The sequence below is a fragment of the Telmatherina bonti genome (assembly GCF_933228915.1).
Source record: "Telmatherina bonti genome assembly, chromosome: 14".
Lineage (NCBI taxonomy): Eukaryota > Metazoa > Chordata > Actinopteri > Atheriniformes > Telmatherinidae > Telmatherina > Telmatherina bonti.
Window position 1 is genome coordinate 16794482 of NC_136612.1, and position 25746 is coordinate 16820227.

Consider the following 25746-nt stretch of genomic DNA (forward strand, 5'->3'; position numbering starts at 1 on the left):
AAAGGAGGTGCATTAATATCGTATGAGCTCAGTTCTCTTGTTATCTTGTTTAGCCAATGTACAGAACATCAATTCCCCCTTTTACAAGGGTCAATAAAGGAGATTCAGTTTTCTTTTCTTTATAACAATTATTTTTTTTGCCAATTATGTCTTTCTGACTAATCTCCTTATTTTAATTTTTGTGCAAAACCTGCTTCTGAATTCCAAGAACGGCTTTTCTAACAGCTCGAAAAATGCAACGAAGCAAAATGTTGTCTTTCAAAAGCATTCATAAACCAGAGAGAACAGGTGCAGAACTTCTTTACATGCAGGTTGAGTTGTGTTAAATAATGTGCTGTGTGCTTTCAAAGCGCCAGTATTCCTTACGTCTTTGTGGTGCTCTTAAAAAGAGCGAAGGACTGTAACTGATCTGTGTATATTGTAGAAAGAGATGCATGTGTGTGCTTTAGGGTTTGATACTGTTCACTCTGAAACAAAGTCAGCTTTTTAAATCTCTCTGTGATACCAGGGAGCGAAGGCGTGAAGGAAGTCCTCCTTTGAAGTGAAAAGTTACAGGAGTGCTGTCTGAGCAGCACACGAAGGGATACGTAGATATCCCTTAAAAAAAAAAAACAATGTCATTACTGTGCTAAGTCTTTGAATATGCTATTGTTAATGTAGCTGAACATGAACACTGAAATACCATTTGAGTGAATTGTTGTGGTCTAAGACTAACTGTATATGTTGGCTAGTTGGGTGTTGCATGGTTTTAAAAAGATTCCTTCCTTCCTTTTATTACATCTTTAATCTCAAATTAAATGTGACGTTAAAGTGAAACAAAATAAAGAAAAGAATGTCAGGCACATTTCCAAATTTTATTGATCGCCATATACCGCAGGCACAACATTTACAGGAGTGATATTAAAGGCACAGAAAGCTGGAACCGCCGTCTGTGTCTGCTGTCTGGAATAAAGACGTGCTGCATCTTCAAATATCGGTGTCAACTCTTGTATCCTGTATGGTTTAATAAAAGCATTTTAAACAACCAGGATGTTGTTGTCTTTGAATCTGTCCCGCATAAATAAACCAAAAGAATCTGAGAAATAATTGAATGAATAATTGAGACCTTTTGTTTTTGGTATGGATCAACAACACAGGTATGTATTAAAAATGTTGTAACAACCTGTAAAATTTCAGTGAAGTAGTGGTTCCCAGAAGACTGTTTTCAAGAACATGACGAAGGTCGCTGGTTTAAGCCTCAGATGGGAGGTTTGATACCTTTCTGTGTGGAGTTTGCTTGTTGTCCCTGTGTACGTGTGGCTCCTCTCCTGGCATCTGGCCTCCTCCCACCCACAAGACATGTGTGTCAGGTTAACTGTGTGGTCATATGATCACACAGTACTTTCCTTGTTTGCTTGTGAAAATGGTCAGATATGAGTATTAGACTGAAAAAGTCCAGAGAAATGCTTTGCAGAACTGATAGAAAACCCTGAGAGCTATTTGCACAGCACCATTTGAAGAACGTAAAGCAACGCAACACAGGCTTATTTATTTGCTTGATGACATCATTACACATTAAAATGTTTATGTTTGTTGAGAAATTGTTCTTTTTTTTTTTATTAAATGTCCTGACGTCCAATCAGATGTAGAATGACATCATAATATACAAGGTCAAATAAACACACTGATGTTGAGAACTGAATGTTTTATAAGTGTTATGAAGAAATAAATCCACATCTTCACTGGCATAACAGCATGTCTGATGTTGTGCTCTTCACAATAAAGCTGATTCCAATAAATCACACACAAACACACAGTATGAGATGAAAGCTTTATCCTGCAGTTAGTCATACTTGAGACAGTAGAATCGGCCTGTTTCCTTACATAACTCTTACATAACTACATTATAAGTCTCACTCATACTGTCGGGGATTTAAATATTTATTACATTTCTGCCAATAACACGTTATACACAAGAATAATAATGATGTATAATGTGAGCGGGCTGTCCCAAATGAATGCTCATACAGAAGTGATGTAACGTTAGCTTGCTTTTAGCTCAATCAGGAGGAATCAACATCATCACAATGGCTGAAACAGACACAGCTGAGATGTTGGGACGATGCCGTCACTTCTAAATCAAACTGTCAAGAAAATACTCATGAACTTGGACTGCAACTGACTGCAAATCTTCACTAACAAGCAAAGCTCAGCAGAATGACAATGCTGCACCTCAGCCAGAATGTACTGGTCCCATATGAACCAATCAGAACCCAGTTTTAATCAGGTAATGACAACATTTTAATACATAGATGGAAAGAATAAATTCTAAATCTGATCGCTTTTCTTGGATTGGAATAAATCTTTCCACTGTAAGCATTTCCACTGTTTATAATTTGGCTTCCATCCCCTGCTCTCCTGGTTTTACTTTATTTATTTATTTTTTTGTCCAGTAGATCACTGTTGGGTTGTTTTCCATCCAGTACCTTAGTCAATCATTCTTCCACCTGTCTAGTTTATTTAGTCTTCCAAAACCCCTGACTGTGCACTGCTTTTCTTCTTTCATCATGAAGTCTCAGTTGCTATATTGCCTCCTTCCTGTCAGCTGTCTCCTGGGAATCTTTACTTCCCTCCTTTATTCACTTACTCATGCTCTGGTGATGGAAGCAGCAACACAGTTACCATTCAAAGCATGCTGACTCTGCTGCTGTTTAAAGACTGCAAAGGTATTTGCCACTGTAAGTGAAAGAGAAGCATGATGCATTCCTCCATCTTGGCAGGATGAATTAATCAGAAATGACTTATTTTCTTTCCTTTGACTTGTTAAAAAATTTAATTGTGCATCTAATGAGCCTGCAAAAGTCACACTGTCCTGCGACGTCTCATTTTCTGTTGCATCACCTGGCAACATCACAGCTGAAACTAATTAGCATAACACCTGTCTGGGGATTAGTTTGGGACACAATGAATGAATGATGAACCGCTGTTTGCATTTCGCTGACCAATCAGAAAAAGCTGGACTGTCAGGAAGCCAAATACGTTACCAGATCATTTTGTTTGACACCCATGTAAAAACTAAGAGGGAATATCTGATCAGGATGTTTTAGCCTCATGCTGTTTGCTTTTCTCTGACATAGTGAGGTTTATTCACCACAAGTTCTGTCCTTCACCAACGCCTGTTTTCAGTTCAGGAAAGCTGCTGTATGTAGGTCTACATTAAAAGCAACAAAGTTAACGGAAAGTCATTAATTACAACAGGAAAACGTACATGATCTGGTTTTCTTCGTCCATGAAAAGCGTTGTGTCTGGCTCATTACTGAGTCATGGCAGTGGTGTTGTTGCTTCTGAGTGCTTGCTCGAGCAGAGCTCGCTGGGCCATGGCAGGGAGATACAGGAAGGAGTAGATGAGCAGCAGCAGCAGCAGTGCCAGCAGCAGAGGGAGGCCCCAGTCCGATGTCATTAAAGGCTCGTCACAGCGAGCCTGCAGAAATGACTTATTATGCATGATGCTGGATGTTTACCAGGCGGCGCTTTATCTTACTTAACAAAGCTGACTCAGAGGACGTTGATGCTTCTTTATTCAGGCTTCTGAAATACAGTCCAGACTGCCGAAATCCACATCCTGAGTAGGAAATATGTCAAAATGAATGAATGAATCACCTTACAAATAGCTAGTGTTGCAGGTTTGAGTTCCTTACCATGCCTTGAAACACTAAGAGATCCAAAGAGGAAAGGGAAAAGATGGAGGTAGATGGTTTAGGAGATGTTGTTCATATCAGCCAGCGTATCAAGGTCTCTGTTCAATGGAAAAAACAAAAGAAGAGGGAAAAAAAAATCTTCATTTTTTTTAAAATCAACTCAAAGTCAATCTTTCTGCAGCATCTGCAAGTTTAGCGTCTCTCCTCTCGATGTTCTCTGTCAGCCAACAGAAACGTTTATGACTTCCACTGTAAGCACGTTGGCATGTGTACCCTTGGTGTGTGTCTGCAAAGCTTAATGCCAGTGCTTTCTCAGGTAAACACACCAATCTGCTTCTAAGCTCTGTGACACGTTACGTAGAAAATAACCAGGAAACTGATAACAATGACACAAAGCCACGTGATTTCAAATCTTGCATTTTCACACACACACACACACACCTCTTTTCAAATGAAGGCAGATTGTGTTATGAAATATGACTTATATAATCAATCTTAATCATCTTAGCTCTAAAGCACTCACACCTGGTTATGATCAGGGATTAGTCACTGGAAGAGTCTGCACGTTATCCACCCGTGATTCAGCACAGGGTGTTCCTGTCAGTCATCACAGCATTCGCTTTAGGTGATATGAGGTTCCAGCGCGAGGTCATAATCATCAGGAGAAAAAAGTAGAAACAAGCTTGACTGTTTTTATGCAAATCATCCAGAATGGTGGTAATTTCCAGGGATTTACTCTCTTGTGGGGCCACTGATGCTTGGAGACCCACTGAGATCTACTGTGGTTTGTTTACGCTTAATGTTGACCACCTCATGTGTTGTGGTTTAACCTCTTTTAATGCTCTCTGGAAAACTTGTATTCTCTTTCAAAATCTGTGTACACTGTTAGTTTTTATCCTTCAGCAAGAGGTATGACAATGAATCATAACTCAACACGCTTTCCCTCTCAATGATGCAGGATTTTAGACATGCAGCATGTCGTTCATATGACAAAAGGAAGATGGAATTAAGTCTGTCTATAATATTGGTAATGATCAAGTTTGTGTTAGGGTTCACAAACCTTAAAGGTGGAGTGTGTAAGATTTTCAGCATTTTCAAAATAAATTAACTAAAAAAATAACTACAATCGTAATTAGATATTTTTTTTTATAAACATGTAGGTTCCAGTCTGTCCATAATTGATGTGTTATTAAAAGGTTTAATTAATGACAAAGACCCTTCTTAAATGTTTGCCTACCAGTAAAAAAAAAAGTTTATCATTTGTCATTAATTAAACTTGTAATTTAATAATGCATCAAATATGGGCAGACTGGAAGCTACATGTTAAAAAAAACTATCTAATTATGATTGTAGTTATTTTATTAGTTAATTTATTTTGAAAATATTGAAAATCTTACATACTCCACCTTTAAAGTGAGAAGATCTGTGTATATTTGGAGAAAAACAAGATTAAGTGTCATATAGAATTAAAGGTAGTATCTTGAATGCCATTTTCAATATGTACATGAATGATAAAGCTGCCAACTATAATTTATTTATCTGAGTTGAAGAATCAGACATGTCTACATGAACTATTCTAAACAAAGTCACATAAATCAGGCCTTTATGGTTGAATTGTTGCAAAGCAGAAGAATAACAAGAGAAAAGCACTGCCTTGGGCCTAGAAATACAAGAAGTGGATGTTTTACACCTCAGGGTGAAGGCAAGGCAGTCAGCATCTCTGGAAACTCCTTTAAGACTCCTGGAGAACGTTTCAAGATGGCTACCTCATTACTGGTTAAGAACATGTTGGACTCTTCCTCATGAAAACACACTCGTATCCTCAAAACATTCAGGCCTGACGTGTCAGACTCTCCAGATGTTCAAGGGTAGCAGCCTCAATCACAAAGAGAGGGAAAATACTACCACTTGGTGGACAGATGACACCACAGCAACTTGTTGTACCATCAGTTTTCACATGGTGTTTTTTTTCAAGTCATGTGTTGTCCTGTTGTTGTCAGGTCACCAGTGCAAAGAAAAGTTCAAACTCAATGGGATTTTAATCTAGTTAATGTGATAAAAAGGTAATAATAATAATGATATAGCCATTATTATTATTATTATTATTAACAACAACAACAGTAATAATAATAATAATAATAATAATAATAATAATAATAATAATAACCAGGAGTAACTATCAACTTCTTATGTTTTAATTAAAAAGAAATTGCTGTAGTTTGAAAAAAATATGTAAATTGCAACAGGTCGCATTAGATTAATCTCACAAGTTTTTTTTTCTTCTCAGAGTGTTGAATTTTAATCAAACTGAATATCTGATATTAATCTGAACATTTTGACCATCAGTTTTTCACTTCTTTGTATTTTCTTTTTCTCATTTGTTGTGGTTAACTGTTAAAAATGGAAACAAACAGATTTAATTTTGATGCTGAAATGTCATGCGGCATCAACATGAATACAAGTTTTTGGATGGAGTCGCCACATAAACAGGATGTTGCTTTACACCCGAGTCACCAGCAGATGGTGCGGACGCAGCAGCCACAAACAGAGACGACTGACAATGAGACTGTGTATCACTTCAACATCAGAGGTGGAACCAACGTCCTGGTTGGATCCTTCTGCCCACATCCTGTCCTCCACTGGAGCAACACCCACTTGAGCAAGATGGGTGTCAATAGCTTGGATAATCCTTTCTCTGCTCAGCGATAATCCTCATGTACCAGTCTTTTTACATTTCAATGTCTGGACATTAACTAAATAACAAAATACTAATAACATAAACCCATCTGTGTCTGACTTTTTCCTCATATTTCATTTTCTCTACATGATAATCTCTAGCAATAATAAAGACTTCCTTTAGGTTGATAAAATGAGTCATTTTTTGGAAGCTACTGTATTTTCGTTGATGAAAACAGTGGTTGATGAAAACAACCACAAGCTAGTGTAGCAGAGTTGTGTAAATTTCTGGCTGCAGAGTTGGAAGCTTCTTTGCAGCATTAGCGTTTTTATTTGGACTCTAACAAGCACAGGAGCCAACACCAACAATCTCACTGAGTTATTCTGGTGCAAAGTTAAGACAAAATGCCCCACGGTGTCTCAGCAAAGTAGAAGAGTTTAGTCTATAACAGGCAGATTCCTGCCTGTGCTCATGTGGTTATGTTGTATTATTAGTGGCTTTATCACACCAGGTGGGGATTTGTTCAGCCTGTTTTTGGCAGGATTACAGTCGGGAATATCTGCTTTGAAGGTGTTGTTAAGACAAACGCAGCTGTAACTAAATTTATATTCATATGCTGTAGATATTTAATATTTGAAATGTCTGAAACCCCCTAAATGTCACATATCAGTGAGGTAAGACGATGTTTCAGCTTTCTTTTAACTGTAATTTAGAAGACTAGAAAACTAAGGTAGTGTACATCCACAAAAATAAATAAATAAATAAATAAATAAAAACAACCCAAAAATGAAAAGGCTCAATTTATTTTATTCAAAGAGATGATTTTACTAAGAAATATGATTTCTGTGTAAACAGGATAACTACAGCTTTGTTACCAGAGACATGTTGCTAGTGGCCATCGGGGTTCTTTGTTAAGCTGGGGGTTGACCAGTTCTGTTGTGGTCCCTCAAAAAGTGGGTATACTCTCAATTTTTTGCCCTTGTTTTAAAAACAAAAAACAAACAAACAAACAATATAAAAAGCCCAGAAAACGCTGCTTAATAAAAAGTGACATGTAAGATTACTCTACTTAGTTCACCCCTAAAATCCATCAGGATATTTGCTCATTATCACAAACTTCTCCTCTTCGGTCTCCGAGAGGAAGATTTATGAAATGACTAAACTAATACTGGCACACAGACAGGCTCATAGACTTATAGACATATATCTTTGATATGTCTATGTTCAGGCTAAAGTTAACTGAACCAGCGCAGCATCTGTAATCTTAGCTGAGCTGCCGGGCGACGTAGGTACATGTGTAGAGATGTTTGTAACAGTAAAAGCAGCATCTCAGGGGGTTTAGAAGTTTAGAAGTGGGTATACTCCATAAACCTGCGTATACCCTGGACTATACCACTGAGGTTGACAGTAAAATATTGTTTGGTCCTACAGCTAATCATTCTGTCTAATAGCTGCAGGTGAGAGCCTGGCTTACACATTTTTGAGGAACTTGGACGTCTGTCATGAATTCAGAAAAACAGAGTTTTAAAAAAAAAAAAAAAGGAAAAAGAAAATAGATATAAAATTAATAAAAAAAAAAACTGAACGCAATACTATTTTGTATTACTAAAATGTAATACTAAAATGATCTATTTATAAACACTCTTTTCTTTCAACTGAATGCAGTAAGATCTGGACACTTTTCTTCATGATCTAATGAACAATAACATCAACTAACAAGCAGCTTGTAAAAAAGTACCATAACTTTCATAAACTCTAACAAATCTTTTAAACTGTGTCTGCAATGAATTATGGGACGGAAATACTTCATTTCTTTCATAAAGGATGGTCCAGTGTTTCCTATGCTGAAAGAAATGCTAAGTTACTGTTCATTTTCTAGGTAAATTTGAGAAATCTAATAGCTCATATCGCTTTTGTTGCTCAGATACTTCAGGACCTTTGTAATGCTGAACCTTCGTTAAAAAAAGCTGTTTGACTGGACAGCATAGAAAGCATATACGATCCCTATGAAACGTGCTGTGATTCAGACAGAAAAGTGGGTATGAAGCCACTTTCACACAGGAAACTAGTTAAACAGGTCGATATGCTCCCTTACATACATAAATGAGAACATCAGCATCAAACATTGTAATACAACGCCCCATCACACTTTGTGCATTTTTTAAGTCGTCATAATTGCTAAATATGTTAATCTACCAGTGAGCAGTGCCGAGTTCAGAGTTAATTTACATGTTTTAACACTGGTTGGAAAATTAGAAAGTTGTTTACGACTGTCTGTACACGACAGAAGAAGTACTGCAACCCAAAGACATAAATACACATAAATGTCTATGGTGTAACCCAGTAGAGCTTTATCTTCTGTGGTGGACCTATCTGTGTGGGTGTGGTGGGCCAGGTGCCCTCAATCTGCTCAGGGAAGCACTGCTCTGTTTTAAGAGCAGAGACAAAATGTTCTGGTGGCTCTCTGTGGCTTGGTGAACTCTGTCAATGTGACTGCACATTCAGTGTAACATACTTTACCTTTACTTACCGTACTCTTTGTTTACACGTAAACACTTTGTGCACATTAATCTCTCTGGGGCTCAGTGATCTCTGTGTCCAGGTGTGCTTGGAGGGGGACCTGCAGGCTTTGCCAACAATATTGGTCTGAATCTGTGGTCTATGGCAGAACTTCGCACATTCTCAGATCCAATCTTGTTTATTGGCTACATGCTTGGCTCATAGTAATAAATGTACCTTTTAAAAACTGCATTTTTTCCCCCACATTTTACTGCTTGGTCAGAAGTAACTGCTGTTGCAGGAGAAGAATAAAACCCACAAAGTTTTTTGATGTTCACCTTAATTACTTCTGTTTTCTTGAGGTGCTTTTACTGTCCGCTTATCGGCGCATCCATCTCCCGTGTTAAACTGGGCCTTAAAATAAATGGGCCTTTTTTCATGGATCAGTGTCAAATCAATGTGACCAGTGATTTCGCGGTTTTTTTTTCTTTTTTTTCCAAACAGAGGTAGGTTTTTCTTAATATTCACATCTGACCAATGTATAATTGGCCAATCAGAGAAGGCCTCTATCAGGCCTGACTGATAGAGCCCAGGTTGTGAGCTTGATGTCAAATCCACCTTGCCGCTTCGCAAGTTTGTTTTCGCATTTTCATAATTTATTCACAAATTTGAATCGCACTTCGTGTGCATAGACAGAAACTTTGATAATTCACCTCTGAATTATTCACTCTGACCGATGTTTATTAGCATTGGTCCCAGTGTGTAAAGCCACGTGAAGCAGCTTCGTCCATGTCTCTATAAATACATACAGTGACATAAAACGTGCTTTCAAATGATCTCTAAGGATGTAAAAGCCATCTAGGTTTATGTCTTCACCCTCTGGTTGATATAATAAAAACGCCTAGGATTTTTTGCAAGACAAAGAATATATAAATTTATAGTTTCATAAATATAAATCTAAGATAATCTGTTAAAATGAACTTAGATTTTACAACTCCCTCACAGCACAGGACAACCTCTCTGTGTAATCTATGTAATCCTAGCTTCTCTTTTTAAGCGTGAGCAGATGAAGAGGTTCTGGATATAGTGATGTGACCAGTTGGTCTTTCTATTTAAACTAGTGACAGAGAGTACAGAAGTTAAAAAACGAAAGGGAGATGTAATGTAAGAAGAGGGATGGGGGTGCGACACCAGCTGAGTCAGTTTGGAGCAGACTGTGTGGGGGTAGGAAGCTAGCAGGTTATACTGTAAAGAAATAAACTCTTAATACTCTGATGATCAAAGTCTATTGTTTGGAAATGTTTTAATGTTTGGAGACAAAATGCAAATATGAAAGTTAATTCATCTCATTCAGCTGTAGAAAAAATGGCCCAGTTATCCAGACTGTGTCATTGTTTTTTTAATTTAGTTTAATTTTTTTATTTTAGATACAGGTTTTAGTTTATATAAAACCTGTATACTAGGAGAATAATAAATCATTTTATGTAAATGAAGTGAGTAGGTTTTTCTGCTGGATAAAGGCAAGAGTAAAATAATACACTGATAAAAGAGCTGGTTTTGTTTCCAAAGATCAGCAGTTAATCAAGAAAATCGTGAATATATTATCTGTCATTTACAGTTAGGTCATATTGCTGAGGGCAGAAACAAGGCAAATATAATCACTGCAATAGTGAATCATGATATGGGGAGGAAGAGGAACAGCATAGATTGCAGATAATTTGACACTTGTTTACAGCTTCATCCTGTCGTAGGAAGATGAAACTAAAGATACAGAGGATACGTCTCATAATTACTTCTTGGCTTTATTGTTTTCACTCATTAACAAGTAAAGCATACCAGGGTTAGTCTTTACTTATTAAAACAAAGTTAAAAAGAAATGGGTCATGCCCTTTGTTACCATAAAATCCAATAAGCAAAATTTCAGAAGTTCAACCCACACAACCAAATATTAAATTTATGGTTTTAATATAACAAATTGTATTGTGTTACTTGATCTTTGTACTGAAGCTTGAGAGTTAAACTCTTGAGCAAAGGTTCTTTGCAGCTCTCTCTGAAATATTGACCAATAAACTCAATACCAGCTTAACTTAGGTTCACATCTGCTGCTTTAAGTAATGACTGTGGACCTCTTTTACCTTGTATCACAACAGGAATACCTTTAAAAAGATTCATGTACAACTTCTGTCCTACACGCTGAATTCAAAATGTCCCCTTGTTAAGTCACCCACTCACAACAGTGTTCCCCATATAGTAGAATCTGGCAGGATTAGATAGATGTTGATGCTTTTCAGACACATGAATAGCCAAATGTCACATAAATACAGACAACATTCACACCACATATTAAAGTGGAACTATTATGTGCATTTCAGGCTAAATTTATTTTTATTTCTGAGACCAGAAGGGCTGGGATTGATCGAGTTATTGTCACAAATCGCTTTATTTACTTCAGACCGACCCTCTCCGTAGGCTGTCAGATCAGCCTGTGGGAATTATCCCCCGGGACTAGCTTTGAGTTGGTGAAAAATAAAACAATTTAGTTATGGTCGTGACAGGTTGGTTATAATTTAGCATGTCACATCTGGCAGCATGACCATGTGGATACATCAAGCAGCAACCTGTGGCGGTTAAAAGTGAAGCCTATGCGGAAGTGCATAAAACTGCAGTTGCCCCTTCATCCGCTAGGGGTTGGCTCCAAAACAGAGCAAATCCCCATAGACTCCCATGTAAAAAAGTCCAACTTCATGGCAGAAATAAACATGTTTACAGCCTGGTTCAAAAATCCATTTTCGGTTTATAGGTCAGGTTTACCTTCATGACAACTGTCGGGGTAGTGAATTTTTTTCTAACTCGCCCGTTTAAAAGTAATTTAATCTCGAAGTTCGGCATATTTAGGGGCGTGTCCTTTTGATTGACAGGTACCCAATCTCCCGCTTCAAGTCAGAAGAACGTAGAGCAACTGCAGTTTTTAGCCGATTAACGACGTTACTTAGCTTTAGCCCACTTACGTCCATTAGTTGGTTAGCTCCTGTTATCTCCAGGTTAGCTCGGTTAGCTCCTAGCTACAGAAAGCTCGGAGTTCGCTCGATGTCCATCATCCACCATGACGCTCAAAGACCCCCTCTCAGCTCCACCTCTTTGCCCATATTTGTATTTTCCGGGTGAGACGACATGCATGCCCTTGCCAAGATGGCGATGGTAGGAACTGCCCACTGAGCTTCAATTCAGCTCTTTAGAAACCTACGGATGACGTCACAAGGATTTCAAAGTAGAAAAAACTCTCTAAAATGACACGTTTTTTGTCGCCATGGAAACCGAACGGAGAGAGTGCTGGAACTCAAACTCAAACTCAAACATGCGTTTAGGTGATAAAAAACAGTGCCGTTCACATGTCTGATGAGGATTCAACACTGTAACACTGTAGAAAGCTCAGAAAACTCGAAATACCATAATAGGATCCCTTTAAGTAACAACCTATGCAATGTGTTCTTTTACTGAAACAGGTTTCCTGCTGAGACTAAATAAACTTAAGATTAAACAATGCTTCTTGCATGTATTTTACTACTTATTTCTCAAGTTTTGCACTCGCCAGTTTCTTTTAGTCAGAAAAGCCCAATATTGAGCTCTGAATGTTAGCATGATGTAGCTGTAGCTAGCATTAGCATGCTTAATTATCTTCTGACTTCAGGCTGCAATGCATAATGCTCTATTTTACTATTGCTATTTAGTGCAAGGAATCTGTTTACAACTTTTTTCTATAGCCTAGTAACATAAATGTTGTGGACTATACAGTTATGAGAAGTTTCAGTCAAATTTTGAACACAACAAGAAAATAGCTGACTCACTGTAGCATCTTAGGAAACAAGTGGACAAGTGGAGTTCAAATGGTGACAGAGAGCCAGACATGTTGCAAGACTGTGATATTTTTTTAAACATGGTTTGGTATGTTAGTGTTTTAAGATTAAATCTCTACTGAGAACTGTCCAATGTGGACAGATAAAATGTTTTATAGACTGAGTGAACATCTCAGCCTCGCGGCAACACTGGCAATAGTGACTACATAAACTGAACATGTAAATGATTTTTTAGAGGACTGTAATGTGACTTCTTTGTCATAAAATTGTTTGAGAATTGAAATTAAAGAGGCCACAAATTAAATATTTGAAGGTTGTGTTTGCACATTGTGGGATGAAACTTTTTAAAAGTTAAGCAGAACTGCAACATAACAGAACTGTCCCAACTGCTGATGCTTTTCAGCAACTGTACTTTGACCGATCCTTGAAGTAATCACATGTTTTCTAGCTGTTTCACCATAAAATAGAGTGATCAGCTTTGAGTTGGTGAAAAATAAAACAATTTAGTTATGGTCGTGACAGGTTGGTTATAATTTAGCATGTCACATCTGGCAGCATGACCATGTGGATACATCAAGCAGCAACCTGTGGCGGTTAAAAGTGAAGCCTATGCGGAAGTGCATAAAACTGCAGTTGCCCCTTCATCCGCTAGGGGTTGGCTCCAAAACAGAGCAAATCCCCATAGACTCCCATGTAAAAAAGTCCAACTTCATGGCAGAAATAAACATGTTTACAGCCTGGTTCAAAAATCCATTTTCGGTTTATAGGTCAGGTTTACCTTCATGACAACTGTCGGGGTAGTGAATTTTTTTCTAACTCGCCCGTTTAAAAGTAATTTAATCTCGAAGTTCGGCATATTTAGGGGCGTGTCCTTTTGATTGACAGGTACCCAATCTCCCGCTTCAAGTCAGAAGAACGTAGAGCAACTGCAGTTTTTAGCCGATTAATGATGTTACTTAGCTTTAGCCCACTTACGTCCATTAGTTGGTTAGCTCCTGTTATCTCCGGGTTAGCTCGGTTAGCTCCTAGCTACAGAAAGCTCGGAGTTCGCTCGATGTCAATCATCCACCATGACGCTCAAAGACCCCCTCTCAGCTCCACCTCTTTGCCCATATTTGTATTTTCCGGGTGAGACGACATGCATGCCCTTGCCAAGATGGCGATGGTAGGAACTGCCCACTGAGCTTCAATTCAGCTCTTTAGAAACCTACGGATGACGTCACGGAGGTTTCGTCCATCTCTTTATATACAGTCTATGGGATACATACAAATGTGCCCACAGTCAAGGCTACTATTAACATTGTGGCCAATCGGCTGCTTCTGAACTTTTTCACTAAATCTATTTGACCTCCATAAATCATCAACTTATTTTTTCTTCTCTTTTGGTCATTTAAAATAAACTGTAGGCCCAAATGTGTGAAAACAATTGCTGTGACATTCAGTCCACGTGTGCTGAAGTAATTATTTGCCAAGTGTTAACTGTTTCTGTTCAACGTCCATCTCATTATAAAGCAATAAAGATAAATATAAACACAAACACAGAAAAAGAAGGGAAACAAAGTCGGTCTCTGCAGAACTAATGTGACCTATCAGATCCAGATGGGAATGTCCCATGCATCATGAGCAAGATGAAAAAAATTGTATTTTGTCTATAGATGTAAATTTATGTTTATGCTTAAGCGTTTTCTCACGTTAAAAGATAAGAATCATGGCTGTAAGACTTTTCAATAACTTTTTTCCCTAGCCGTCAAAGCCAAGTCTTGCACTCGCCATTTTCATCAGTCTAAAACTTGTACCTCAACTTTTCCTTATTTCATTAAGGTGTTTATGCAAAACTGTGGAGAAAGGGTGGGTGTTCCCCGGTCTCAGAAAAGTTGGATAGGCATTCACATGCTTGAATTTCCCTTTGGGGATAAATAAAGTATCTTTGATTGATTTGATTTGATGCCCACGGGTGCAAAGCCCATCCAAGACGATGGGGAGGGAGACTCAGCCACACTATGCAGTTTTACACCCAGTTATGGCCTCTCTGCACTGTGACTGTCTCCACTCCCCAACCCACTGTGCCTTGAAACATGAGATTTGCTGTGAGAAAGCGAGTGGGACTGAGAAAAATTGGATTTAGAAACTCCAGCCAGCAGTTTTTTGCTCTTTAACAGAGGACATGTCTGAAGATGTGTGGCCGTCGTATTATAGGAATTCATTTGCTGAGCTCAAGGAAAAGAGCATGGCAGTATTAACCCTTTAAAAACCAATATGATAAAAATTGAGGTGGGGCTCTTTTTTTTTCTTGGACAGTAAACAAAATTGTAAAAAAAGTTTAACAATTTATTTTTTGGTATTTTTACCATTTCAGTGTCATGTGATATGTCAAAATCATTGTAGTGTAGTCTTCTGCTTTCTGGTATCCATGAGGAGGCAGGAAATCAGTATCACATGATTTACAAGATGGTTTTGAGCATAGTTTCTACCATGACAGTGATGCAAAATGTTACAGAAACCATGTGTGATATGTTTGGCTTTGTAGAGTTAAAACAGACTTCAATAATGTATTGCATCAAAACCTTTTTTCTGGGTTTATAGATTTATCGAGTCCTGCTACTTTGGCTAAAAACCAAACTGGGTTGGTTTATATAAGCTATATTTCTGAAATGCATTACTTTCACTGCTATACTAGATGGCACACAAGACATGCAGTTTAATTGTTTTCAGGGATGAGAACAGTTTCACATTTTTGTGAGTTCTGGAGTAAAATAGTGACTCTACTTTGAGCACTACCTGAATTGAGGAACTCCTTGTTCTATTTGTAATAACAAATTAGAAATAGAGTGAGAAGGAAGTTGGTTTCAGCCAATTATATCCTTTCAGTCATGACCCATAGCTTGTGACCTTGGATTAAATTTATATCCACTTGTATCTCAACAGTTACCCTTTTGCTGAGCTCTCCCTTCATCATGAAAGACCTCATGCAGAAGAATGCCTCCCTAATATGCCAGCTAATCTCCTGCTCTGTTCTACTCTCAGCTGTGAGGAAAAACTGGAAACACTTACAGCAGTAACTTGGCCCTGACCCAAAGGAGGAGAATTCAACATCTTCTGATTATGCTGCTTCACACTCATCAAAAAGTCATAACATGTCCTGCTTGGACCAAAACTCTAAGATCACTTAATAAAAGCAGAATAATTAATGAAAAAATTAACATCTGCCTTGTCTAAAATGAGAAGATATTTTCAAATGTTGGAGAAAGAAGGAATAAGACATAAAACAGTCCACTTTGTACAGCTTTGCTGGCTTTTATGTAGAATTTTTCTTTACTGCTAACATGCAGACATGCATTCAGCCTGTGATAGAACGAAAGAGGTGCAGTTTAGATACAGCTTTTCACAACAGATAGATATATTTCAGAGTTGAACACATTGCATGTGCAGATACGCTCTTAGAAAAATTAGTCAAACACCCACACGAGTGCACAAACACAAGTAGCACAGCAGGATAATCCCAATGTTCTGGTTGGGGCCTTATCTGAAGGAATGGTGGATCAGAGTCTTGATTCGTTTCCCCTCTCTTGTCAGACTAAGGCATTCTTTGCTTGGGGACAAAACTTCTTGCATATTAACTTTCTGTTAGCAGGAGAAACACAACCGTATGCACATTTAACACAGAGTCTTGTCTGTAATCATCTAAAATTTTACAGAAATATAGATGCATCAACTTGTGTAATATATTTACTTTTACCATGTTTTTTGTTCTGAAGCGGCCCTTCTTGGCCCCTTTTTCCCTCGTATAATGCGAACATGACAACCATCAGCTCCTTGTAATACTAACTGACAGATGAGAAGAGAGTACTCAGGTGTTTCTTTTAACTTTTAAAGGTCCCTCTCTCGCCTTTTAATGCCATGTCACATTAGGTGATGTCTCTTGGGACAGAACCTTAATAATAGAGATGAGCGGAACTGTCGGTGCAAAGCAAAAGGTGTTTTACGCTGACAGGCATGGACAGGAGGAGATATTTACACTGGAAGAAACAAAAAGTGGCAGCTTTTATCAGCTATGACCTGAGGTGCTCTTTTTAAAAAAACATAGGAAACTTGAGCATAGATGAAAGCAGTCTCCCAACACCTCAGGTTTTAATGCTCACCAAAACCCCTGTGTCTCGGCTTCTGAAAAAAAAAAAAAAAATTCCGGAGGTTAAACTTTTACTTGTATTCATTTATTAAATTGTGTTAATTTATATTCAAAATCTAAAAATAAGAAACTAAAGTCAATGTGGGAGCACAATATATTGAACTATTCAATATATTGAATAGTAATTTTAGTCATACTTGATATTTTTGAAGAATTTCTTTTTGTGATTTAAGCTCGAGAAATGAAATACTTCCATAATTCTTTTCAAAGGTTTGCAAGAAATATCAATTAATCATTTAGAAAAATAATATAAATAGACTTGTAGTTATAGAGCACTTTTAAGTTACCACTCAAAGCACTTTACACTACCTGTCACACTCACCCATCCACACACACACTCATATTCTGGCCCTTGAGGACTGGAGCTGGACACCCCTGATCTACAGTGTATAATATCATCTGAAGATCCAGAGAACCAGGAGGAACCTCTCTGTACACCATAACAAGGCCAAATGGTTGAACTAGATGTTTGAGATCGTTGGGTTCCCATGGCAGCCCAACATTAAAAACAGCCATGATTCTGTACTGGAAATCACTTCATATGCTCAAATGCTTCTGGAAATTGCTGTCCTAACACAAAACAGTTATAAGATCTGTAAGATATATGGTTATAAGAAAAACCAGTTTTGAACATGATCCAGGAATACTTACCCAAAAGTCACTCAGGGTGCAATGACACTGGCGCTGTGTGGCCTGCTTTTAACTGGTATGCTTCCACAGTGTCTGTTTGGAGCAGTGTCAATGTGCATTTGGATCCTGGTGCTACCCAAAAGAGTGAACTCTGTCCCGCTTTAAAATGAGGGGTCTCAGTTTGCTTGTAAATGAACTCTGTGATGGTGTACTGATGGTGAATAAACAGACCACCGATTTGCAATGTATTGGATGGCTCACTGCCTCCCCTGCTGCTCATACCAGACAGATTCTGGTGAAAACCCATTAGATTTGAATACTAAAGTGAAAACAGGAACCACAAGATTGTTATTACTGTTGTTGCTCCAGTAAGATAAACAAGCTGGTTTCTTTCCTGGCAAATCAATTCTGTTTGGTCTGCTTGAGCAAAAAGCAGCAAACCAAACGAAGGTGTCAAAATGTTAAGATTTCCTTGCCCAACTGAGTTTTTCATATTTCAGTAAGAGTCAAAAGTGGAGAATCAAAAGAAATCCAATCCAACATGTCTATAGTGCATTTGTCTGTGTTATTTGTAATATATTTTGTTTCACAACGCTTCCCGTGTGCTTAGGTCAGAGCTTTGCAATAGCTTTAAACAAGCTTTTCTCTCACAGGTGGAGACAAAAGGACCTGCTGCATATGTTCAGTTTTCCTTATTTAGCTGTAAGAAGTGCACTAGCTGAAGAGTAGAGTAAATAACAAGTAATTCTAAGTTCTAAGTTTACACTGACAGTAGAAGAGGATATGAGCGGAATATGAGGGGAATAGATGTCTGACTCCTGACTAAAGGGACTTGTTAGATTCCAACCTTGACACTGTTTCTTTTGTTTTACATCTCCTGTCTTTCCTGTTGGTTCTATCATGGGAAACTTTTCCACCACTGGCTATACTGACCTGTTGTCATGCAACTGTCACACTTAAGACACACAACCAACCTGAAAGGGATGCTCTGGGGGTGCCCTCCTGTTTCTTCACAGTCGGAGTCGGGTTCTTAACAAGGTTGGTCTTTGACAAGTACAACAAAGAGATGACAGCCTTCCCTCACTTCAGTCTCATATCTGTGTATGATTAGCTGTCAGATCTGTTCTGATTACCAAATTGTGTGGTTGAGACACTTTGCTGTCAAATTTAACACATTTACAGAGATCCTTGGCTGTAACTTCAATCCTTTGGTCCTAATAGACAGATGAGCTCAACATCTAAAACAGATACCATGAGACCTCAAAGGGGCTACTTGCTAATGATGTCATAGGCATGGACCACGTCACCATGATAACTTAAAAATGAAGTCAAAACTGCTAGGCCTAAGCCTACCACCTAGCCACACAGCGTATTAACAGTTGGATCAGGGACGTCAAACTCATTTTGACAGTCAAAGTCTCATCAACTCCATGAATGAATATGGCCAGTTGAGCCACATCTGTAATATCAGCGCTCTCATCAATTGCAACAGAAAATGTCACAAATGACCGCGCTTTGCGCTTCAGTTGGCTGTCCAAATCTGTCAATAATTCAGAAATCCTGTAAGCTACAGTATTCCTTGTCAGCCTAATATTGGCAAAAGCTTGTTGCTTCTCAAGATACACATCTTCTGCAGCCTTCAGCAAGTTTTAACAAACTCCCCTCACAGAATGGCTTTGATGCTAATGCTATTTTGCTAGCAATCAGGTAGCTGGCTTTCACTGCGGCATCACTGGTCTCTTGGCTCCGGGCGAAAATAGACTGCTGTTTCCTCAGACCCACCAACAATTCATATACCTTCTGTCTTCTCAGTTCTCAGTAAGCTGTAGCATTTTTCACTATGCTGTCTCGTAGCAGCAGCAGATATTATATTCCTTAAGCACTGAAAATTGCGAGAGGGTCTTGGTTGCAGACTGGAGAATGAGGCGGGGCTGGATGTTCAACCCCGCCCACTCAACATTTTGATTGGTGACCATTGCTAACCCTAACCCTAACCCCTAACACCCATTAGCCATCTAACCACGCCCATTTGACATCCAACTCCGCCCAATATCCAGCCCCGCCCCATTCTCCAAGCTGCAGCCAGGGGGTATTGCAGCCATCTGCTGTTAGTTCTTCTGTGGCAGTGTAGTGTGTCATGTTGTCTACTCTGACTAAGACAGTGAGCCCCCTAGCGGTACTGCAGATTTATTTAAAAATGTAAAAATGCATTTTTCCTTATTGTAGATTTATCCTACTGGACCCCCTGGCAGGCTGGCAGCCCTGAGTTAGATAGTCTTTTGCAGCACTGTTCCACTAACCTAAACATGGACTGCTAATGTGTGCTCACAGCAACTTCAACCAAACAATCTTCTCAGTCTCACTTGACCCTGAACCTGGTTAACAAGGAAAGTAAACAACGGATCTGTGTAGAGAGACAGCTAAACAAATAACTGAACAAAACAGAAATGTGACGCTGCAGCAGGTGGTCTGTTGTTTTGTGTGTTTGATGGTTTTAGGAAATGACAGCGAGAGAGAGAGGTCCTCACACAGGTGCATATCACTGACGCCCCTCTGAGCTGAGATCAGATGTGCTAAGTGAGAGGAATTTGGTGAAGAGGACGTGTGTGATAGTGTGCCACTGTGTGTATATCATGTGCGCCTGTCCATGTCTGTCACCGGTTGAATGACTGAGTGCAGCAACAGCTGTGACAAGCTGCTTGATCACACACTCACTGACATTTGACACACATGAAGGCACACGCAGGTCTTAGTCAGTCTTGCAGCGACGGGCGAGGCGCTTCTACAGCTGAACACCAACTCTGAGAGTTTAGATTCATATGCTCTAATTGTTGTGGATCATTGAGAGGTTTCTTTTAACAAAAAATGGCTGGAATTTGTTGGAGACAGATGACTTTTAATTATCTTTGATTGGTGGAGCTTGGCAGAACCCTGCCTTTTGCATATTTCTTCACTTTGACGGATATTTCTTTTTTTTTCCCACAGCTGTGGTGTCCCGCAGCTAAACTTCATAAGAGGATTGCAGTGCTCTGTTTTGTGGATGTACAGGCTTGTGACAGCAGAAATCCAGCACCTGAACTCCAAGCTGCTTCTTGATGTCATTATTCATCCGCAGACAATGCACGCTGAGTAGATTTTTTCCTCTGGTTTGATCTCACGCGCCATGCTGAAGCACCTGCGGCGTGTCAACATCAACCCTGCCCCTTTCAGGCCTCAGCCAATCGGCAGCAGCATGGATGGAAGAGCCATTCGGTCTGAATTAGAGCGCCAGGCCTGTCAGAGTCTCAGAAAAGGTGGGATGCCTGTCAGGTGTCATGGTACCTACTGCACATAAAACACATGAGCAATTTAACTACTACATTTGTAATGCAAAAGGTTGTTTTTCTTTTGACTGAATTGCATAGCCAATTGCATTTGTAAATCTACAAAAACATATAGAAATGACAAAAATGGACTTTTATATATATATATATATATATATATATATATATATATATATATATATATATATATATATATATATATATATATATATATATATATATAAACTGCTCTGAATAGGTCTTCCCCAGGTGCCATGCAGGCTTATTTTTTTAAGACGTGAAGTGGATCAAATGCTCTACACATGGCTGGGTTACAGTTGGACCTTATCCAGCCTGAGTGCAGCACACAGTATGAACTCAGCAACCCGTAGTGCAGCTGTAGTGGTGGAGGCCTTGAACCATAGTGGGTTGGAAAGGAAGTTTGGTTTGATCTGAGAAGGGACACATTTCAGCTTACTTTTGGATGTCTGATTTGACCACACTGTGTCAACTACTAAAAATGAGATTTAAAAAGTTTCTTGTCTTAAAAGATTTCAAAAACTGAGACAGACCATCAGCCAAAAGGCTTCCTGTTCCTGTTAGGACTTCCTGTTAGGCCTGACCTGATTGTGGTTAGAAGAAATCATGAGATAAACTATCACAGTACAGTCATTTCAGATTACCTATTATTCTTCATGATACGTCTCTATTTGTCAACTAAATGTGCTGTTTTTACTTGTGTTTTTATAAATAAAAGAAACCAATGCTCAACAAAAAATCTATTTTATGAGGACCTCCTGTAATTATGGGGACCAAATAGCAAGCCCAAGTTTTGTGTTTGTAGAATGTCCCATATATTGCTATAAAACAGGTACAAATACTTTATTCTGCATCTTTTAAGTTGGTACCAAAACTTCCTCCTTCCTTATGGATCTTACCATTATAGTCACTATGGGCACAAGTAGTAATATTATTTATTTTAATTGAAACTCAGTGTTTCCATACTTATCCTCATTATTGTGATCATGTGTTATTTTATTGTTGTTTACCTTGTGAAGTTGTATACAGAATTAGTATAATCAGTGGAACTGATTGAGTCTAGTAGTGTTTTAAAAGTGTAAACATGTTACTGTGCAGTGGTATTAGACATTGTATCGGGATACTGTATGTCATCACTTTCCTGTTGTCACCAGGCACAAATTACTGCTAAGTTCACAAACAAGTGCATTTGTATGTGACTGTGCAGGTTTGGTTACATGACGTGTGCATATGTTTTTGCAATTGTTTGTGTACTGTATGTGCACGTGTTGCCGCTGCAGCTGTAAGCAGTGGTATACAAGTGGTAATTTTTTTGTTTTTGAAAGTTTATTTCTCACATGATCATGCAGAAGCAAACAAGGCTGTACAGTACAATGCACTGCATAGCATGTCGTACTACCATGCTTGAAAAGGAGCAGGAAGAAAAAAAAAACCGTATATTATCTTCCCTTTTTATCAAAAAGTAACACAACAATAAATAGGGCTGTGAAAATATGCATTTGTCCCAATTCGATTCATTGCAGATTTTTTGGGTGCCGATTTGATTTAAATTGCGATTGTCACAATTCTTCGATATTGGTGATTTTTTGTTGATTAAAAACAACAACAAAAAAATGTATAAAAGTTTTTTTTTCTCATAATTTTTCTTGATTTCAAGGAAAAAACAACACAGTAGCCAGACCATCATTCTGCTGCCATAATGTTCAAGAAGACAAGTAAAAAGATAAATAAAAACAATAAAAATGACAAAAATTTTACAATGAATTATCTTTATTTATTTATTTGAACAAAAAAAATGAACAAAAACATTTATTTTAAAACTGTGAAGCAAAAAATCCTGATATTTGATTTTTCGATTTGATTTTCCAACCCCTACCAATAAATGGTTTTTCAGTTTTCTTAATGATACTTAAAAAAAAAAGAGAAAATTAAATAAAAAACAAAAAAACAAAAAACAAAAAAAAAAACTCTTTAATTGGGAATAAAAGTTAAATCCTCTCTAAACTGGTGAAAAATGACCATGTAAACACCTAATACCAAATGAAAAAGTCGATTTGGATTTAAAATGAAGTCCAAAGTAAGTGGCTGGTTTAATTGTATTTTAAATCCAAACTGAGTAATTCCTCTATCACGTACACCTTAACTCTGCTTTAAGTTAATTCAAATCATTCTGCGTATGCTCCTTACCTTGGCCTGTCCTGATGACACACATATTCAGCGCGGTGCTTTGCATCTTGTGTATAGTAGTCTCTCTCTTTTTTCCTTCTCAGCTGCTGAACAAAAGTGGAATAGCTCTGTTGAGCTGGTGTTTCAAAATTTTAACCGAAACAATGGTGAAACTGGTTTCTACAACAAGTTGGAAGCAAATTCTTTTCATCTCTGGTAGACGTATGTACATCGCACCCACTTCTCGTCCAATCAGAATGCTTCCCAACCCGCTAAACTGAAGCAGAATTAAGTAAGGACATGTTTCTATGTAAACCACAACTAATGTTTGTTTTTATGAAGTCAAAGGCACATGAACAGTCTTCAATCGCAGGGCAAACTTAGAAGGCTGTTTGCAGTTTTCAGAGGACAGAAAATGTAGGTTTTTTTTTTTCAATCCACTGATTATACATTTTTTCTGTAGATTTTATGGACGTGACATAAATAAAGAATAAAAGAAGGGCTGATTCATGACAAAGATAAAAGCTCTCTGCTCACTGCTGTCTGACTGAGATTTAAGGGGCATGGAAAATGGAGGAAAATAAGTGAAATAAGTCTAGATTAAGACAGAGTAGGCAGATTTGTTTTGTTTTTTGGAGAATAATTTTGCCTTGTATAGAGGAGGATTATATCTCATAGAGGAAGCTCAGAAGCTCAGAGCCAGATTTAGGTTAAAATGTGGGCACAAAAAAAAAAAGAAAAAAAAAAGAGAAGCCTTCAGTACAGTGTTATAACATCTTGTTGATCATGAAGATGCGCTCTGTTTTAAATAGTTTTGCTATATTAGTAAAGCTGTCTATAAAATGGAATGTTTCTCTTGCTAATAAGACATTTTACATACTCTGGTTTGTCGTGACATATATTGTACTGGTGAGTCTGGTTCATAAACTTTAGCTACATTTTTTAAATAAGACACCAGGAAATCCCTTGTGTTTATAATATTGGATCTGCTTTGACTTCATTTCAAACTTTGAATTACAAGTCTGGCACATCAAACACTTTCTCGCTGCCACCTTTTACCACAGCTTTAATGTTTAGTATCATGTCACCATAGTGGTCACTCTCGACTTTGTAAATACTGAGCAAAAAATTGGGCAACTGATGCAGTGGTTACTAATGACTGTGGCTAAGCTGTAGTTGGAAATAGCCTTTAATATTTGTGTTTTTATCAAGCAAGCTTCTGTCATTGATCTGTGCTAGAATTTTTTGGCATCAATAACTTTTCTAAAACGTCTCACGAAATAAGTGACTATGTCTGCATGCTGCGATCACTATGGGTACTGCTGTTGCTTTCACCCTCCAGGCCTTCTCCAGTTCTTCCTTGAGGCCTTGGTACTTCTCCAGTTTCTAATGCTCCTTTTTCCTGATATTTCCATCATTGGGGATGGATACATCGATCACTACGGCTTTCCTCTGCTGCTTATCCATGATCACTATGTCCGGTTGGTTGGCCACCACCATTTTATCTGTCTGGATCTGGAAGTCCCAGAGGACCTTAGCCCTCTCATTCTCCACCACCTTGGGAGGAGTTTCCCACTAGGACTTAGCGGTCTCCAGTCCATAGTCTGCACGGATGTTCCTGTACACTATGCCAGCTACTTGGTTATGGTGCTCCATGTATTCTTTGCATGCCAGTATCTTGCACCCTGCCGTGAGGTGCTGGATTGTTTCAGGGGCTCCTTTGCATAGTCTGCACTTGGGATCCTGCCTGGTATGGTAGATCATTTTAGCCACTTTGGTAATCTGCCGGTGGTACATCCCATACAAGGGCTTTTCCTCCCATGATGGTTCTTCCATCTCCTGTTCCTCCAGACTCCCTTGTCTGAGACATTCACTGAGTGCTTCATCCCTTGGTGCCCTCTGCCTGATGTATTCGTGGAGCTTGGATGTTTCATAGTGACCTTGATGCTCACTAGTCTCCGACCCCATCTTCGTTCCTGGCCCCAGCTTCCGTGTTTTGACATCTGTGGTCTGAGCTTCCACCTTTGGATATATATTTATATTTTCAATCAAACTATGAATAATCCAAAACTGCCTCATAGATATACAAAACCTAGATATAGTCATAAATGAATACGTTAGGTTTTTTTTTTTTTTGTGCAAATATTACAAAGCCAGAACCCAAAACTCAGCCAACAGTGTAGGTAAAACAGATTTATTGAAAAAATGATGGTGTTGAAGGTGGTCTTGCTAGTCTGGTCATCAGGGGGTCTGGAACACAAAAACAGAGGTGAGCCAAAAACAGGGGTGGAATGATAATGAAGAGGCCAAAACCAATGAATAGGAAGCCCCAGAGTGATCCTCCAGAGTAGGGGAAAAAAATATCTCCACAATCCAAAATCTCAAGGTCCAAAACAGTCCGGGGTCCACACAAAAGACACGAGGTAGAGGAAGAAATCCAAGGGGCAAGCAAGAGGCGAGGTCAGATTCAGGCAGGGTTCAGCAACAGGTGGCCAGTCTCACACCAACAAAGATGAAGCAAAGATAGTGGTTGGGGACAGGCAGGGTCAAAACCAGGTATTCTCTCAGAAACAGACACATGAACTACGCTTGAAGGCTGTGGAAAAAGACAGATGATCTCGCTCCGAGCAGATCTAGGGTAGGTGTTAAACAGAGAGCAGCACAGATGAAGATAATCTGGAATCAAGCAGGGGAAGAATGCAGCTCGTTAAGGGCA

The 25746-nt window shown here is 38.6% G+C and overlaps 1 protein-coding gene across 1 annotated transcript in view; it reads left to right on the plus strand.

Annotated features, from left to right (window-relative positions):
• Positions 1-20292: 20292 nt before the first annotated feature.
• Positions 20293-25746, plus strand: part of LOC306765444 (myocardin-related transcription factor A-like) — a 40330-nt gene continuing 34876 nt past the window's right edge. Inside the window, exon 1 of the mRNA XM_079252902.1 lies at positions 20293-20816. Coding sequence (XP_079109028.1) covers positions 20687-20816 — 130 coding nt within the window. The 5' untranslated portion in view covers positions 20293-20686. The remainder of the gene's footprint in view (positions 20817-25746) is intronic.